The following is a 19,378-nucleotide window of genomic DNA, read 5'->3' on the forward strand; positions in this document are numbered from 1 at the left end:
AGATGATCCCAGTTTATATTATTAAAAGTACCTCTCGCAATGCATCTCAGCTATAGCCCTCTATTATAGTAAAGTCGATAGATTTTTTTAATTATTGAAACAAAGGTTCTCCTCTTATACAGCCAGGTTTGATGATATGTTATGAACATAAGAACACAACAATTGAGTTTTCATAATAATGAACTCCCAAGAGTTGTGTATACTCCAATGATATTTATTCCTGATATCCGATACTTGTGTGAAATGTTTTGTATTATATTGAAAGTACACACAACTATAATTCAAATGCAATTTCATATGATATTTTAGTAAATTTCAGGCTCATAATTTAGATTACAAAATTGTATATATTCGAGTGTTCGAATACTGCCTCTGAATTAACACTAGTTTTAAACACAGTGTTGCCAGGTCCAATGTCGTCACCTTTTATTACTAATGGACGTACAAATTAAAGACATTTTTTGTTAGCAACGATGCCAGTTTTCCTCCAACAACCTTGAAATTAATTAATGTTTCTAGAGGCTATTCTCTGAAGTGTCTATATTTAGATCAATTAAAAATTCGCATCATCTGACAGATGTCAAACTTGGGAATGAGGTCGACGGTGAAACCGGAAACGTTAAAGTTATCTTAACATTACAAGATCTGCTTCTTCGATCACTGGGAAGGTAAGTAATTGTACTCACAAATAAAAAATATTGTTCAAACAGTTAGTAGCAATAGTGCTCCCTTTGAAAGAGTTCGTTCAGGGAAGTACTGCCACCACCTTACCTATTTATGCCCCCAAGCATTAATGTGAGCATTAATGCGTTTCAGTTTTGAAGGGTAATAAGGGTGCTGGTGAAAATACAGGCACATGGGACTTTTCAACTTGTGTCTCATGCTACCGTTGCTCTATCAGATTATATGAAACAACAAATTAAAGTTTTTGATATTTCAGAAGGGGTCTCCAATTCCAGAGCAAAAGTGTATAACCACTTTTTTAATTTACATTATGTATATGTTACGAGATGTACCGTACAGATAGTTTAATTGTTTTCCACATAAACTGGCGGTTTGAGGAGACGAATTTCCTAATAGTATAAGAAAACCGGTTAAAATAGTATTATGTACGCGTATACATTTATTGTTTCCTGCATAACCGCAACTATAACAAAACAAGAACAGTCATAACGAGTCAATTGTCAAGGACAATTTTGTGCACGAACTAGGCAAGTTCCGTAAATGTATAACGTAAATGTAAAACATAATATATTTAGTACGGAGGCGGAATATATGTACTACAAGAAAATGTTGCGAACAATACAGAATGCTGAAAAACTCTATGAGGCATCTATCGCCCGATGTTCTGAAGAGTAGCCTTCTAAAACTAAAGTCAGTTTTTTTTAAAACGGAGTAAAATGACAGTTCATTGCGCAAAGTGTTGCTCGCTTACGAGCAGCTAGTGATTACAGTCGATAGATATTCTATCGACTATCGACTGAATATTGGTCACGCTTATGGAATAAATAGCCGAACTTGTTTCATTTGAATCATCCTTGACCCATTACTCAACCAATTACTAAGCACAAGTTCATTTGAATTGTCAATTTTTGTAATTTCATACATATATACACTGTATTTTAAACTATGTTTACGAAAAATACAAAGATGAGATATATTTTAAAGTTTTTCATTCAAATTCAATGTAGATAATCAAATCTGGCTATAGGAAATGAAACTATTTTTCCGGATTTAAATCGCGTATATTTGTTTTTTCAAACAAACCGACGTTTCGGGCCCTTTACAGGTCCCATGGTCACGGTTGACAAATATACGCGATTTAAATCCGGAAAAATAGTTTCATTTCCTATGTGTAACAATCGCGAAAACCTAAGAACTCGATAAATCTGGCTATGCTTGTTAAAGTGTATATGAATAGAAATTGATCTCGATACTAGTAGGCCAACTGTCAAAATAAGAATAAAGAAGGCAACAACGCAATTAGCAATCATTAGAACGTCGTAACATTCCCAATTCAGTTATTTTTGGCAAAGTTTTATCTTCTTCCACAATCTACCGATAAAACTATCAACATCAACAACATAAGTATTTAAAATTTTATGAAAACTGGCAACCCTAGAAATAATACACAGTATACTCGACTGCCTTTTATACTTAATCATTCCGAGTTTTAGTTATTCGCCTTACTTATATACATATATATACACATGTGCCTATTATACTATTACGCTATCTCCCATGGTTACTTGTACTAACCCTACAAAAATGTAGTCCGACAAAATATGTCGCAAAAATGGTTTTTTGCGGCATATTTTGTCGGTTGTGTAATGGTTTACACAAACACAGTAGTCATTAAAACTGATTCGTATGTATTGCATTCTACACAGAAGCAAATGATTGTAACACTTATTGCGAATCATTAATTACAAGCGGCCTTGTGCCTCAATAAAGGCTGCGATGATAATAGGTCGTTGAATACCCGATCACTTTCCGCCGTACTGAATTGACTCATCGCAGCACGATTTGTCATTAACATTTATTATCGCCGTACAATGTTGGGTTGTGGCCGTGTCGAGGTTTAAACAATAGTGGCTTATTATCAAAATTAAGTTTTTCAGCACAACAAAGGCTTATTTATTGCATCACAAACCGTATTTTGAACGCTATATAAATAACCTAACACATAATTTTCAACAAACAATTTTGACTATTGTATAAATCGAGTGTGTTTCCTTACTTCCTGCAAAATATTGTATGTAGGAATAATCACCTGTATCGATTGGTTAGTTAAAGTCCTGCATTTGAATGTACGTTGGTATACCAAAGGCAATTAAATGGTGTCTGCAATTTACTTTTCACTTCCATTTGCTCGTTAAATCCAAAACCTAAACAGTTTCTACCTTATAAATATAATCCAAATGACGTCCAAAACTGACTTGATTTTGTAGAAAACATAAAGTTTTCTAGTTCAACCTGTATTGTCCAGGCATTCATGTGTTTGCAACAATACAGGAAACTCACGGATGTTCATATCATGAGGTATTTCTATCATAATCTACAAGTCTAAACGAGGTGTACAGAAATTGGAACATCTCTTTACATTTATTTTGTCCAGCAGCTTGATTTTGATTGCCTCTCCATAGCAATACCTCTTGCCAACGGCGACGGGAAAACATCGTGATGAAACTCTGCTTATCGAAAAAGGTTCACAACCCTTGACTTAACGAAATGCAAACCAACCGACATTGAGCCCGCATGGCGAAAAGTGCCCTAAACCCTGTCCTAAAAAGATATTATCCCTGTTCGACAATGGGATGCATAACAGGTTGATGCAGTAGTAGATGATTCAGTAGCAGAAGAGCTCATTGTGAAAAAGTTCGTCCAGGGAAGTATTGCCACCTTAACTATTTCTACCGCCAAGCGGCATTTTGAGCATTGTTGTATTCCGGTTTTGAAGGGTAACAACAGTAATTTACACGCGTCTTTTAGCATTCGCGATTTTTGCATCGATGCAATCACCTATAAATCTCAAGTGTAGCGATGCAATGGCGCGTTTGTATCGATGCATCGATATTTTGTATCGCGTTTGAATCGCTGCTTCAAGTCGCGCGTGTTTGTAAAGGTAGATGATTAGCGACTGCATCGCTACAGCATTCGGGAACACCGCGAAACGGGACGCAGCACAGGACTTGTAAACTTATGTCTCGGGGTGACGGGCTCGTCCTTTCACTTGGTATCATAAAAATAAAGATGATGAAGACACTTATTTTGTTCTAAAACGAACAATATTTACAATTAGACAAACACCTCATTGTAACAATTAATGTGTGTTTCAAAGAAATGTGGAATATTACTCGAGCGTGTTATCGGCACTTGAGTAATACTGGACGATTACTCGTTGTTGCAGAGTTGCTGGAATAATGCTTGCCTACTATTTACGAGGTACTGAGTTTGAATCCACTCAGTCTTTTTGAACAGCTTTGTTTACCTATCACTTTTTTGTTTATCTATCACTTGCTCTGAGGGTGAACTACACGTGATGAAACCTGCTCGTTGGAAAGGTACTGTTTTACTTATATCAGGCTATGTCAGGATAACAGCGAGGGCTATACATTCATATAGTTATCAGATGCCGAATCATCACACACAGTCACTTTTGACGTGCATATTTGCTTTGTTTCACATTTTTCCAATTATTGCTATTTTGTTCAGATTGTTTCCATTTTTTTTTTGTAATTTTCTGTAATTGTTTGTGGTTAATGTGGTTTGACATACAAAATAAATATTAGGCAATATCATATACGTTGCTCCGGTTTCAAAATAAGTCACTAAATCACTTTTGTTATGGAAGTCCGTAGCCACGCCGGTACCGCAAACTCCCAGACCCTAAACAATATAGAAAAGTTAGTTTTCATGTTGACTCGGCCGGGGATCGAACCCGGGTCCTCAGAAATGGCAATACCATGAACCGATAAACCGGTGTGCAAGCCACACGACCACGGAGAGCGTCAAACAAAACCGATTTATTTTTTAAAGAAAAAAAATCGCCCATTTGACCTGCATCTTTCATTTATGAAGGATTCCCCACTCAGAGATGTACAAGCTCCCGGGTTTTAGTTAGGCGCTTTATTAACCGGTTTTAATCGGGTTAAAAATCGTTAAGACCCAAAATCCATGGCAAAATATATTTACAACTAAATATTTGTAAATCGAATTTTGTTCAAACAGACGATATTATTACAAAATGTTTATTGCTTGCTTACATATATTTCGCCTTTCTATTGAATCGATTCGTATGAAAATGACATTAAATCTAAATAAAAACTCGTTACCGTATGCACTTTAATCGATTTTCATTAAAATCGTGTCGTAATGTGTATCTCTAGTAGTGAGAGTCCACAGGATTGGAAGGCAGGTATTGTGTTGCCTCTTTTCCGTCTAAAAATTGTTTACATCGAAATTTGTGATAAGTATAGGAATTATACCAAATTCCGTATTCGCCGTTTTGGCCCACGATTTTGCCACGATCTTGAAATGGGTTAAAACCCGATCAAAATCCGAGCGGGTTCATTGGATATTAACCCATTGTCCATTTCTACCCCCGTCCCTTCCGTCAGCAATTCGCATGGGATCATAAGAGAGGAGACCCGAGTCCAGCAGCGGCACTAACATATACGTGTCAATCGGGATCATGATTATTCATTGTTTGCAATCACTATAATTAGAACTAGCTATTACTTACAAAAACGTTTGCTTGTTCTAATAACGAATAAAACAAGAAGAAAATAAAACAAAAAAGAAACAAAAATGTTTTATCAAAACCTAAGTGAAAAGCGAAAGTAAAATCAGCATTTTGTAAATCTTAACCGTTAAAAGTATGTGGAAATAAAAACTCGACTGTGTGTGTTATTTCTCGGTAGTCATGAATAATTGATAAGATAAAACTTTGGAATCGACGCCGACGCGCATTATGTAGAACAAAACGTAAGATACCTGAATTTTAAGACTAAAGGAGGGTGCATATGATTTCGCCACGCACTGGATATTTAAATAAGTATTTAATGTCACGTGATGTACCCGTTGTATCATGTCAGCACTGTGGACGCTAGATAAGGAGGTTCCGGGTCCGATTTCCGGTAAGTCCAATTTGGGAAATTACATTTTAATATTATATTAAAAGTAATTATATTAATATGTAATAAATATTATACTATTCAACTTTAATTAACAATATTATGCATACTAACTCCATATCTTACGAAAAAGTTTTTATTACACTTATTATTTTATATTGTATTATATTATATTATATTATATTATATTATATTATATTATATTATATTATATTATATTATATTATATTACAATTAGTATATTATATCCGTGTTCAACAGTTGGATGTACAAAATTTTAAGTTTATTGACACCCTATATTACCGAACTCACGCACACCACGAAATGTCAACACGAAGGAGTACGAACGCGCACACTACACATAGAAATATTTTTGTACGACGAATGAGCGGTATACAGAAAAACTTAGTTAAGTTTATGTTATACTGGAATGTTTTGTTTTTTAATACTTTTAAATGTAATAAATACAATAAAAGAAATATTAGCACGAAATTGGATAATCGGTACGGTTGTTTGATGCATAATTATTAATATACTAATTTAGATTCAAATTACCAGGAACACATTTTCCAAGCCGTAAAATAGATATTTAGCCGTGTCTAGTATAGTGTGACACTCATAATATATACATGTAAGTTGTTACAATACAGTACAAATATTTAATAAACGTAATAAAACAATATAAAATATATTGCCCACTAAATTAAGACTTCGCCGAGTAACAAACAATACTGAAAATCTACGGACAGTGTCACGTCTTCTTTGGCGATTCAACAACACCTCCTGCCATCCGTGGTCGAGTAGCTTGCACACCGGTTTTCATGGTGTCGTCATCTCTGAAGTCCCAGGTTCGCTCCCCGGCCGGGTTAATGTAAAAAACTTTTCTATATTGTCTCGGGTCTGGGTGTTTGTGGTACCGTCAGATAACGTCTCGTTGTTTCCGATTTCCATAACATAATTGCTTTAGTTATTTATTTTGGGGTCGGAGCAACGTTTGTGATATTGTCTAATATTTATTTCATATGTCAAATCGCATTAACCACAAACAATGGAAAAAATCTGAACAAAATAGCAATCATTGGAATAATGTGAAACAAAGCAAATATGCATGTCAAAAGTGTCCATGATTCAGGATCTGATGACTATATAAATACATTGCCCTCGCTGTTATCCTGATATGGCCTGATGTAAGAAACAAGCAACGTATGTAATGTTGTGCAATATTTATTTATTTATTTAAGACTATAAGCAAGCCCTAGCGAAAAGCCCAGTGCGCTGTTATTTGTAACAAAAAGGAACAAATGAATTCGTGAAACAATACTGAAATTCGTGAAGGTGACATGAAAATATAAATACAACTAATTAGCTGTTATTAACGTCACTTTTTGCGTTAATGTAATTTCTTATAGTGTTAATTAACATCAAAAGTAGACAGTTCACCACATTATTCTTTGTTTTTCATTTACCATCACCATGTAATATAATAAGTAAGTAAATATAATATTAAACAATCACTTGTTATAAATGCTTGTTAAGATCGCAGTATGATAAAACTTTTATCGGTAAATTGTATAAAGAGATATAAGTAAGAGTAAATTGTATAAATACTTTATTGCTCTACATTACAATACTAGTAGAGATCCTTGTGAAAGAGAACTCCTTCATTCAGAACGTACTGCCACCTTACCTATTTCTGCCGCCAAGCAGTAATTAATCTCAGCATTACTGAGTTCCGGTCTTGAAGGGTAAGGGGTGCTGGTGATATTACAAACACACGGGACTTGTCAACTTATGTCTCAAGTGATGGGCGCAGTGGCAGTGCTCCTCAGATCTTTTCGAATTAAAGCTGTGAGTGGCACTGCAACTGTTATGGACAGTCGTGTCGCTTTCCACCAGGCCCGTGATTTGTTTGTCCCGTCATTTGGCATCATAAAAAAATATCAAGGGGGCGAAATACAATAGTTGTGTGAATTTTCGCAAAATTAATTATTTAACTCAATATAATGTACTTTACTATTGTAAAATCCAATAAGCAGATGCAGAATGCAACATTACACAAAGCCCCTAGTCGCGCCTAGGCGACTTTTCGGTTCTGAGAGCCCTTTTGAGCATTTAACAGAAAAGTGTAAAAGAATTGCAACTTTTTGGTTGAAATTTGTATGTATGTAATGTAATAAAAGATCAAAACAGCTTAAAAAGCTTCTTAAAACGTCCTTAACTAATGATGCAATAAGAAAGTCACACCAAATTGTATTTTACGGCTCACAGGTTAAAGATTGTTTAACACCTTTCTCCACACTGATACTCAAAACCAAAGAGGGGAATCTTAGGGCATCGAGTGTAATCGATTGTACAGTCGGTGCCATCACTTAAGTATTTACTGTTTGTATTAAGTGCTGTACAAATAATGGATACGTAAGTGAGGGCACCGACTGTACCATTGAAAAGGGCATCAGAAACACACAATAATGACTTAGATAACTCATTCACACAGTTATTGACGACCTCGGTAGCCCAACGGTTTACACTGTGGGTACAGGATGAGGACGTACCGGGTTTGATTTTCGGTAGGACTAATTTGGAAAATTTTCCAAATTGGTTCTAGTTTGGGTGTATATTATATTGTCTTGAATAATGAATACCTATTGACCGTTTTCAAAGAAAGAGTAAACACGATACTCAGAAATTTATAACATCTGTTCCATTAAAAAAAATTATTCGCTTTGTATGCAGCCACACAAAGTGTACTCAGTAACTTGAGATATTGGATTGGATTGGAGCAATAAAGAACAAGTAATCTGTTTCGCAAAGAGCGAAGCTAATTGCATAATTTGACAGAGTTGTAAACGTATGAGAAGTAAATTGCAGGCATTCAAGGACACTATAAGCTTACCAAATAACTTTCTTACAAAAAAATAACCCACTTGAAAAGTTCGTGAAATTACATCTATTTGCCAAGTTTTATTGAAATTGGTTACCGGAAAGTGCGCGTAACCGGATTCATCCCCTAGTTTGCCCCCTTAGGGGTGCAATATTTTTTTCAAATTTAAATGGGACCAATACTGAGGTACTCTCATTCCAAGAAAAAAGAATTATCAAAATTGGTTCACAAATTCTGGCCGGAGTTATCGCGTAAGATACATACAAAAAATACAGTCGAATTGCGAATCTCCTTTTTTTTGAAGTCGGTTAACAAGCACAGTTGAGCACAAATTGTGTCGAGTGTTTGATATAACCGCACATAGATAGTTCTAGTAAAATGATTGCATATTTAAGTTCATAAAGCTGGTCCAATACTGGTTTACTGTTATACCTTCGAACAGATTTCTAGCCCATCTATCACACACGAGCCTGCTTTATTTCACATAATCAGGGCATGTATTATTAATGCTAGTAATTTTTGAATCACCGACTGATTTATGTTATTATTTAGCTATTATATACCTGCAACCGTTCTTAAATAATATAACAAGGTCGAAGATTCAAGACCATGGTTTACGTAAGCAAGGACAGCATCATGCAACTCGTTATGTTATTCATGAAACACATGGTACTCACGAAGTCGTCGTAGGCGTCTTTAACGGCGGTGAGTGCCAACACTCCGATAAGTGGGATAGCGGTGGTGATAGGAGTCAGCGACGAGATGGCCGGGATCAGCTGCAGCACCAGCAGGCATAGGAAGTAAAAGTTGGCCAGCCGCTGGAACTGCTCCAGCAAGTTCAGCGGCAGGAACGTTATTATAGAGTACTTTGATGTTTTGATGTAATTATTCTGAAACAATCAATGTATTTGTCAAAACAATAAATATTCCCATCGGCAATGTTTGGCAAACAGTTTGTTTACATTTTCTTTAGCACAAATTACTATATAAAGATAATACAACTAGATATTTCCGGAAAGGGACAATACTTCTTAGTTATTTTAGAAATATTTATAATTCCGCGCCATTGAGAAATTCACAAACACAAATCCATCATCATTACAATTCGTCGATATCGACAAGTCGTAAAATTTCCTGTTTGCATAATAGAACAGCATATAGCAATGCGTGATACGGTTTTGCATTTACGATAATCATTTCCTTCACAACACTTGCTAACATTTCCATTCCAATGATGAGGCAAAGTGATCGGATTATGTTTGAAAGACATAGTCCAGTTAATGGCCTTGCAATGATTAATGACGGTTACATAGATGTAATAAATGTAAGAGACGTGTTTGCCAAAATATTTCATTTACGCTTGGGCTGAAGCCAGATTACAGGATATATAAAAACAATACACATGCAAAAAAACGTTAAACAGTGATCTGACGAAATGCATGCGTTATGAATACAATTCGTCAGCGAATTTATTCATCTCAACAATACTGGCCGGGAGTTCGGATAAAATCTTATTACATTTGTAATATAGACATGAGGGATAAGTCGCAACACTTAAATGTATTAAATTTTAACATCAAGCAAACTAAGGTCTCTTGTCTATTAATAAATTGCTCCAAAGTCCGATGCAAGCGCGCATCAGCTGGAATATCATTTAGAGACTATACCGTTGCAAGTGTCCAATATCCTGTATTTTATTGATAAGAAATTAAACATGATCTTGACACGAAGCTTTAATGCAGAAGGACGTTTATGAATCAAAGGACATTTCGACAACTATCAAATGAAGCGTAATCAATGAGTAACAGTTAATGTGTACTCGTGTGATATTTATTAATAAATATAGATCTTGACTGAATGATATTAAGCCATTCTGTACTGAGGATGGATTTACTAATACGGACTTGAAAGACTTACTAGTCAAAGAATGGACACTTAGAGCCGTTCTTTTGGGATGAGACGAAAACACATATTGAAAACTAAAAGGGTAACAATTACCTCACTACTACAAATTTAAAATTGTATCATTGCCTTCTAAGTATGTTAATAAAATACACAAACTTCAAACACATATCAAGTCAACGTAAAGTTAGTACAAAGGTATTAATCCTAGTTTAATTAATAAGAAACAAAAAGATGGAACTTACGGCATAGCGGAACTGAGCGTTGTACTCCCTGTTGTTCGCTTTGATTCTCCGATCGTTCTCTGCAACAATGAAGTTGGAGTTACAACTGTGTTAAAGTTAGAAACATGCGTCAATTGTGCTTGACACAATATAATACTATTCACACGAAGGCATTTGTAAGGTCAAGATCAGAATTAATAACTAACATCTCACAGCGATACATAAAGTATATAAATTGTCATCAAGTCTGTGTTCCATAAACTAGGCAATAACAATGATTACGAATCTCCAATTCCTGAGATTACAAGATTTTCGCCATAGTTGCTCCAGACCATTAATATTTAAATGAAAGGACAATGCCAGTAGATTAAAACAAGAGTGGCAGAATACCAGAGTCTTGCATTTTTTTGCCGATCCAGCGTAGTTTTACTGTTTAGTTTCTATATGAAGTTATTTATTAGATCCTTTCATGTGCGTATCTATGGTCCTTCTATTATTTGTTAAATTAAATCGTTTAATTATAAACTTATAGTATTCGTAAATAGGTCGCCATGAAAGTGAATAAAGTTTACAATCTATCTTAACCAATTTATACACTTGCTGGTACATTGGTGTCGTTAAGCTAGACACTTTTATTTCAATTTAAACTCAACTGTATGACACTTAAAAACGTCAATAGTATACTTGATATGCTATTGACTGTACATTAAAAAAAATACCTCGGAACACGTTTGCGCGCAAAACAAAAGTACGGAGCGTTCGGATTTACTAGGTTAGCTCACTTGCTGAAGTCTAAGTTTAAGTAAATATGGAAACGAGATTATATTGTATAAACTTAAACGAGTACAAATGTCAATGCCGAACTAGGCGCGACACTATTTAAATATGATCTATATTTCTATAAATTGTTCTGACTCATTTCATTACATTCAAATGGCGCGAAACGATATAACTCACATCCGTAGGAGTCTAATTGTAGTATATATATATCTTGATTCTTTATTCAAATCTTCATTCATCTGCTACAAAAAGTTTTTTTATTTTTTTTTTATAATATCAAGTGACGGGACGAACGAGTCGTGTGCCTGATGGTAAGCTACATGCCTGTCCATAACATAAGCTACATGCATGTTCCATGTGCCTGTAATTTCACCAACACCTTACCCTTCAAAACCGGAACGCAGTAATGCTAACATTAATGCTTGGCGGCAGAAATAGGTAAGGTGGCAGTGCAATCCTGGATGAACTCTTTCACAAGGAGCTTTACTGTAGCTGCTACTGCGTTCTAGTTCACGCGTAGTTACAACAACGTATTTAATAATAGCTTTAACGTCAGAGACGTTCTCTATTGTATTATTTACTTTAACAATTAAGTAATTAGTTTCTTTTACTAAGATTTATGACGGTGTGTGAACGCATCATTTGAATTAAATAATATGATTGTTGGTGTACATAATACAAGTGATTGCTGACCTCTCGGAGTATTCATTGCAGGTTAGAATGTTTCCCTACGTAAATAATAAATACAGCAAGTTACGAAAATTCCACGTCAATTTTACGTGCGTTATAAATAATAATAATAAAATAGATACAATAATAATAACTCACACACTCAACATAGCCCCGCACTAGGGATACCCTCTGTCGCGGGTGCTATGGACACACATGGTGAAATTACAGGCACATGGGACAGGTAAACTTATGTTTCAGAGTTACGGGTGCAGTGGCAGTGCCCTTCAGATGTTTGCGATTTAAAGCTCTGAGGACACTGCAATTGTTATGGACAGGCGTGTAGCTTATCATTAGGCGCACGACTTGCTCGTCCCGTCACAAGATATTATAAAAATAAAAACACATAGACAACCACAAATTACACACGAGAAAAATAAATGTAGGCCATACAAATATTTCTCCCGGCCCGGGAATCGAACCTGGGGAGGTCTGCGTGGTAGTCCGGCATGGTAACCGGTCGGCTACGGAGGCAGTGTCTCGTGTGCCTGCTTCTGAAATAATAATAGTGCTACATCTCGCCAATTACCTAGTCTATAACTAGGTGATTGCTTGTCTACCAGATCAACGGAATTCACTTCGGGACACAACTAGACTAACTAGGACTAATTTAGAAAGGTTCGTTTCCTAAATCAAGTCATTAAATAAAAAATAACTTCTGCATAGCCTAGTTTAACACAGCGAATATTTATAATAAAAAGTGCACGTTTATTTGAAAGAATTTAACTACTACGTAATATATAATATTTATTAACAATACCTCGTATATATTTATATATACTTTTTGAGTAATTTTATTAATATTCTTTCCGTGCGTAAGTTTTGTGAGTGAGATTTATATGTTTTAGGTAGAATAGACCAGACAACCCTGGTTCATTTCAATTATCTAATAGATTAAGGATTAGAAATAGACAATAGCTCACTGTGCTAGTGGGAACTTCGTATTTGGAAGAGGCCTGTGTACATAATTTACATATTTTTTTTAAGTACATTCTGTGCGCTTACATTCCATTTGATACATTCCAGTGACGCGATATCCAGTACAACATGATGACCAGGAGAATGTTGTCTGAAGAAAAGAGCAAGAAGATGGAAGCTGAGCTCAATGAACTGAGGGCACTGACAGATAGGCTTCTTGAAGAACGCGATGTATATGAAATGGAAATGCAGGCGCTCAAGACTTCACGAATGACATTAAAAGGGAAATTTGATGAAATTCGACGATTTTGTGAAGAATTAGAAAAAGAGTGCAAACGAAAGGAATTAATTATAGAGAGCTTCCGAGAAAATCACCAGGAACACGAAGACGCCTTAGACCGTATCAGATTTCTTGAAAGACAGGTAAAGGAATCAAATGCTGAAGTTGCATCATTACACGAACAAAGCGGAAGTTACGACCACCTAACGACCTTGTCACTCCGTGATGAACTAGCTCTGGGAGACAGGAATGTATGCAACAGTAAATTATGCAGCACTAAATCGCAAGACCCAAGATTTTCCAAATTAACCAACCTGATAAGAAAGAAATCGAAAACTCTTAAGAAAGTAAAATCAGAAAAATTAAATTTACACAAGGACAAGGTGAAGATGGCCGAACAAGTGAAAGATCTAGAGTTAGATCTTCAGTCGCGAACTAAAGACCTACTTTCTACGCAGAAACAACTAGAAGAACTTTCAGCTGCAACTAATGAGCTTTTAAAGCTGGGTACTGAGTATAGAGAACTTACTCAAGTCCTTCTTCACGATGAGCTTAGTGAAACAAATGGTCCAGTAGAAATAAATCAGACTCCGTCCCCACCACCCACATTATCAACGCAACCAACACGTGCATCGTATGCCAGCGTTGCTGCAGGAAAACGTGTCTGCTCCACTACAACTGTTGAAGTTCGACACAGTCAACGGTCAACCAAGACTATTAGAACTCCGACCAGGCCATCCAGAAGAACGGTAGTTTTTTCTGATAAAATAGGCGTAGGACTAGGCCACCACCTTAGTAACCACTTAAAACAAAGGGTAGTCAACTATTGCTATCCAGGAGCTACTTTTAGTCAAATTATTACACTGTTAAGTGATTGCAACTTTGATAAATATACAACAGTGATTCTTATAATAGGTGATAGTACTAACATTAGTAAAAAAGAAGTAAATAGTAGCATTGACGTGTTCTTGAGAATTCATGAGAAGTGTGGGTGTAAATTCATACTAAGTGCATTCCCTTACTGCTGTAACCTAGGCATCGCTCGTAATAAGTATATATATAACATAAATTCGCACATACATAATTTGACTTGCCGTCATAGTGACGTTATATTTTGTTTTGACATTAATAAGTTCGTAAGGAACTTCAAACTTTTTGAGGATAATTTACTTTTACCCCTAAGGTATCTAAGACATATAGCTAGTTTGCTATCTTTTAATATTAAGGACGCTGTTATAGAAGATATAACACAGTCCCACGACAATGCTCCTACTTTAAGTAGCAACAGTATACATTTTACTAACCATAATTTAAACTAAAAAACACGACAACAGAAAAGTCTAATCGTTTCCATGTAGTACATCAAAATATTCAAGGCTTTTCTGGCAAAATATTAGAAATAAGTCTTTTTTTGCACGATATTTCCGTTGACGTGTTTTGTGTTACAGAACACTGGCTGAAAGATTACGAAGCCATTAACAATATAGAAAATTATGTAATAGTCAGTTCGTTCATAAGAAAGAGCTTAAGTAGAGGCGGATCCATGATTATTATTAAGCGTAACTTAAAATTTAAAGAGCGTAAGGATATCACAAATCTTTCTACTGAACGAACTATTGAGATTTCATGTGTGGAATTGGATCAGTTTGTCGTCTTATGTGTATACAGGCCCCCCTCTGCTAATTTTAACGAGTTTGAATTAATTATGGAAGACAGTTTAAAGCGGATTTTTCCAACCAAAAAAAACGTAGTAATATGTGGAGATTTCAATGTAAACCTGTTGGAAAACTGTTCTACTTCTGCAAGACTCATTAATTTATTTCAAAGTTTTAACTTGATTAATCTTTTTTTAGAACCAACTCGCATTACTGCCTCCTCTTCTACTTGTATTGATAACATCTTTTGTAACACAGACGCAGTGTCTAAATCAATAATAAATTGCTTAAGATCCGACCATAGTGGCCAATTGGCTTCTTTTAATTGTAAAATGAGCAAGAAGGTAGACCAATTTCTCTGCAGACCGATTACCACAGAACGAATAATTAGATTTCAAAATAATATCGGCAACAGTTTAAATTCCCTATCCCATATACCGGAGGATCCAAACACTTTATATAACACGATATTTGGTTTAATTAAAAATGAATTTGACAATATATTTAAATCGAAAACATTAACTTTCCATAGAGAGACTAAATTCAACGACTGGGCAACAGTAGGTATTCATAAGAGTAGGTCTCGTTTGTATGAGCTATATGCTATGAAAACTTATAATACTAATTCCAATTTCATAGAATATGTTAGAATTTATTCGAAAATATTTAAAAAAGTTTGTGTAGCTGCTAAGGTTAAGTTTCACAGCGACAAAATTAGACAATCGATAAATAAATCTAAAACTACTTGGAGCATAATAAATAAAGAGTCAGGCAGGGTTAAACTACACGATAGAGATATAGTTTTAGAATTAGACAGCAAACTTATAAAATCTAAAGATAAAGTAGCCCAAGCTTTTGAATCGTTCTTTTCGGAAATTGCTGTGAACACTACAAAATCATTAAATTCCTCCCCTTCACTTGCTATTGATCTCCTAAAGGAAAATGTTAACGTTTGTGGCAGTTTATTTAATTTTCGTCATGTTAATCCACAAGACATCATAAAAGCTTTTCAGTCAATACATGTTAAAAAAACTGAAGATCTCTGGGGCATATCAACTAAAGTTATAGACTCAGTTATTAATCTCATTTCCCCACAGTTAGCTGTAGCTTTCAATAGGTGCGTTGACGAAGGTGTTTTTCCCGATTTAATGAAATACAGCAAGGTTATTCCCTTATTCAAAAGCGGTAGGAAAGTTGATCCTAGCAATTATAGGCCCATTTCAATTTTACCAGCTTTAAGTAAAATATTCGAAAAGGTTCTGCTAACTCAATTACTGTCCTATTTCGGTAGGAATCATATTTTTCATAGTGAACAATACGGGTTTACTAGTGGTAGATCGACTAGCGATGCGGGGGTAGCGTTACTAAAACACATCTTTGATGCTTGGGAAAGGTCCCAGAACGCTATTGGTTGCGTTGATCATAATACTCTTATTAGGAAGCTGGAACATTACGGTGTAAATGGCAAGGCGTCGAAACTTGTCTCGTCATATCTCAACGGTAGAATTCAGAAAGTAGGCATAAATGGAGCGACTTCTTTGGGTTCTCCAGTAAAAATGGGTGTTCCGCAGGGCTCAATACTTGGACCTTTCTTATTTCTGATTTATATTAATGATCTGCCATTCTTTGTTAAGGACCATTGCGAAATAGTGTTGTTTGCTGATGACACATCCTTGATTTTTAAAACAGACAGACATGACATTAACTATGACCGTATTAATGATACCCTCTCTAAAGTAGTTTATTGGTTTAATGCTAACAATTTATTGCTTAATGTCAAGAAGACAAAATGTGTTAAATTTGAATTACCTAACGTAAAATCGACTAGTCCAAGCATAGAAATAAACGGAGAAAAGTTAGACCTTGTTAATAAAGCAGTCTTCTTGGGAGTGACCTTAGATAGTAAACTTCAGTGGTTTCCACATATATCGTCCCTGGCCAGCAGATTAAGCTCCGCTGCATACGCAGTCCGCAGAATACGTGAGCTTACCGATGTTAGTACTGCTAGACTAGTTTACTTTAGTTACTTCCATAGTATAATGTCCTACGGGATTCTCATGTGGGGTAAAGCGGCAGATATTCAAACCATATTTGTATTGCAAAAACGAGCGATTCGTTCTGTGTACCGTCTAGGCTCTCGGGTATCTCTCAGAGAAAAGTTTAAGGAGACTGGTATCATGACTGTGGCATCACAGTACATTTACTCAAATATTTTATATGCCCGTAAAAATATACATAATTTCAATAAGAAAGAAGATATCCATAATATTAACCTTAGAGCTAAGTCCAAACTCATGGTACCACGATTTCGTTTAACCAAGGTAAACAACTCTTTTATGGGGAACTGTATACGTTTTTACAATAAGATTCCGGAGCATATATTAAGTTTATCATTTCCTAAGTTTAAAAAGTACATTAAAAATATTTTGATCGAAAAAGCATATTACAAAATTGAAGACTACGTGTTAGATAAAGATGTATGGAAAGACGACATGGCTCCAGAATCCACACAAATTTGATTCAAAATGTATTCCATAGCATTTAAGTTTATTTGAAAAGAGCAATCCCTAGAGTTTCTTGCTCGTTCTTCTCAGGGAGGTCAGCGTAGTGAACGAGCAGTACCTTAAATGTGACGTTTTCAAGTGTAAATTTATTTTACCTATGGAATAAATCATCTTTGACTTTGACTTTGACTTTGAAAAATTGTTTAAACAAAGTCCTTCGATATACAAGCGAATTTGTGTACACGGCCAAGTGTACGAAGTCGTATAAATGCTGCTTGAGTTATAAAGCCTGTTATAAAGCGATTCTAGTGTTGATTTTGTAAATCATTTGACACCAATCTGGCACGGAAGTTAAGTTGTCGGGCTACGTCGGCCGACTCACTCATAGTTATTTGTGAGTAAATACTCACTCATAGTTATTTGTGAGTAAATACTCACTCATAGTTATTTGTGAGTAAATGTGCAAACAATGCAAAGAAGAGTAGCAAATACGTTTATTCAAAACGTTGTCAATGTTTGCATGTCGATTCCACACAGTCACGATTCAAACGGTTATTTATTTGATCCCAATATTTTGTGACACTTTAAGGCAACAAGTTTCAGATAGAATAACGAAGGGCGAATTTCACGGTCGAGTAACCTGTAGACCCGATCTTGATACCACTTCTAACTAAGTGTACGGTTATAAATAAGAAATTTTGAAACGTGATGCTGTTACGTGACGTCGTCATAATTACCTCGGGGAGCGGAGGTAATATCTTGTAAAATAGCGTTAGACGCATTACAAGTCACTCTGCCTTTATTACCGTAGGTAACTCTTTCACTAAAGCCACTTGAAAGTAATCATAATAAACTTATATAGCTCATGAAATGTTATATAGAACGGCTTATGTATTGTGTTTCAATGGAGTAGGGTTACTATTCTGTGAACATTCTCGACAAAAAGCTTGACATTTGAAAAAAATAAGTCCGGACTTTTTTGCGGGTAACAAAATAAAATTTTTCACACGGCAGCCATATCGAGTATAGGTGTCTGCGGACTGTGGGGTGCGGGGCCTATATATTATATTTATGCTATTTAAAACGAATGTTTGACCACTTTTCATTTAGCCGCGTTTTGGTTAGTGAATGGCGGGATCACGCTCATCCGCACGCGCCCATTAATTTCACATATTGTTCATAATCTTAAATTATTGTATTAATCTTTATTTACGATCGTTTTTAGCATGTTTGCAATGCAATCAAATTATACGCGAATGGGTTTGATTTGGAAATAAAATATTTTGACAATTCTGCAACATTTTTTATACTAAAAATTTTTCACCTAAGCCTAAAAATCCGGATAGATCACAAATCCTGATCAAATGCAGACAGAGGATCAAAAGGCCGGAAGGTAACAAAACGAAAATTGTTTTTTTTTTTTTAAATATATAGATACGGAGTTAACGGTTTCGATACATTATAGTGGGTGCAGGTGTTCGACACGTGTGTGGAGATATTCTTATACATTAATGTATTTTTTAACAATATTATAAATATTTCTTTTCATTGTAATTTGTTGTGTGAACCTTTCTGTAAATAATTGTGATTTACAAAGGAACTTTTCAACTTTCAAACCTAAATCCTAGCTGTGTATTTCACCGAGCCAATAGATTCTCTCGTTTTATACTTCTCCAAAGATATGTCAAGTGGAATCGGCCCAAATAATATTTCGAGAACTCTCGAGTCTTTCACCAGGAAATAATTAAACGAAGCTATATACTACTCCCAAGAGCTCTGTATAATATGTAGTCAAACGTCTGGAGCGTGCTCTGTCGCAGACATCTTGGATAATTGTCCGTCTATTCACTCCGACTAAGCCCTACTCTG

The 19,378-nt window shown here is 35.4% G+C and overlaps 1 protein-coding gene across 4 annotated transcripts in view; it reads right to left on the reverse strand.

Annotated features, from left to right (window-relative positions):
• Window positions 1-19,378, reverse strand: part of LOC113234949 (probable phospholipid-transporting ATPase IM) — a 132,695-nt gene that overhangs the window by 55,464 nt on the left and 57,853 nt on the right. For all 4 annotated transcript variants that reach the window (XM_026470476.1, XM_026470475.1, XM_026470473.1 and 1 more), the window contains 2 exons: window positions 10,665-10,723; window positions 9,195-9,407 (listed from right to left, as the gene is read on the reverse strand). In XM_026470476.1, coding sequence (XP_026326261.1) covers window positions 9,195-9,407; window positions 10,665-10,723 — 272 coding nt within the window. The remainder of the gene's footprint in view (window positions 1-9,194; window positions 9,408-10,664; window positions 10,724-19,378) is intronic.

This window comes from Hyposmocoma kahamanoa, unplaced genomic scaffold (genome assembly GCF_003589595.1).
Source record: "Hyposmocoma kahamanoa isolate Upper Pololo Valley unplaced genomic scaffold, ASM358959v1 86, whole genome shotgun sequence".
Taxonomy (NCBI): domain Eukaryota; kingdom Metazoa; phylum Arthropoda; class Insecta; order Lepidoptera; family Cosmopterigidae; genus Hyposmocoma; species Hyposmocoma kahamanoa.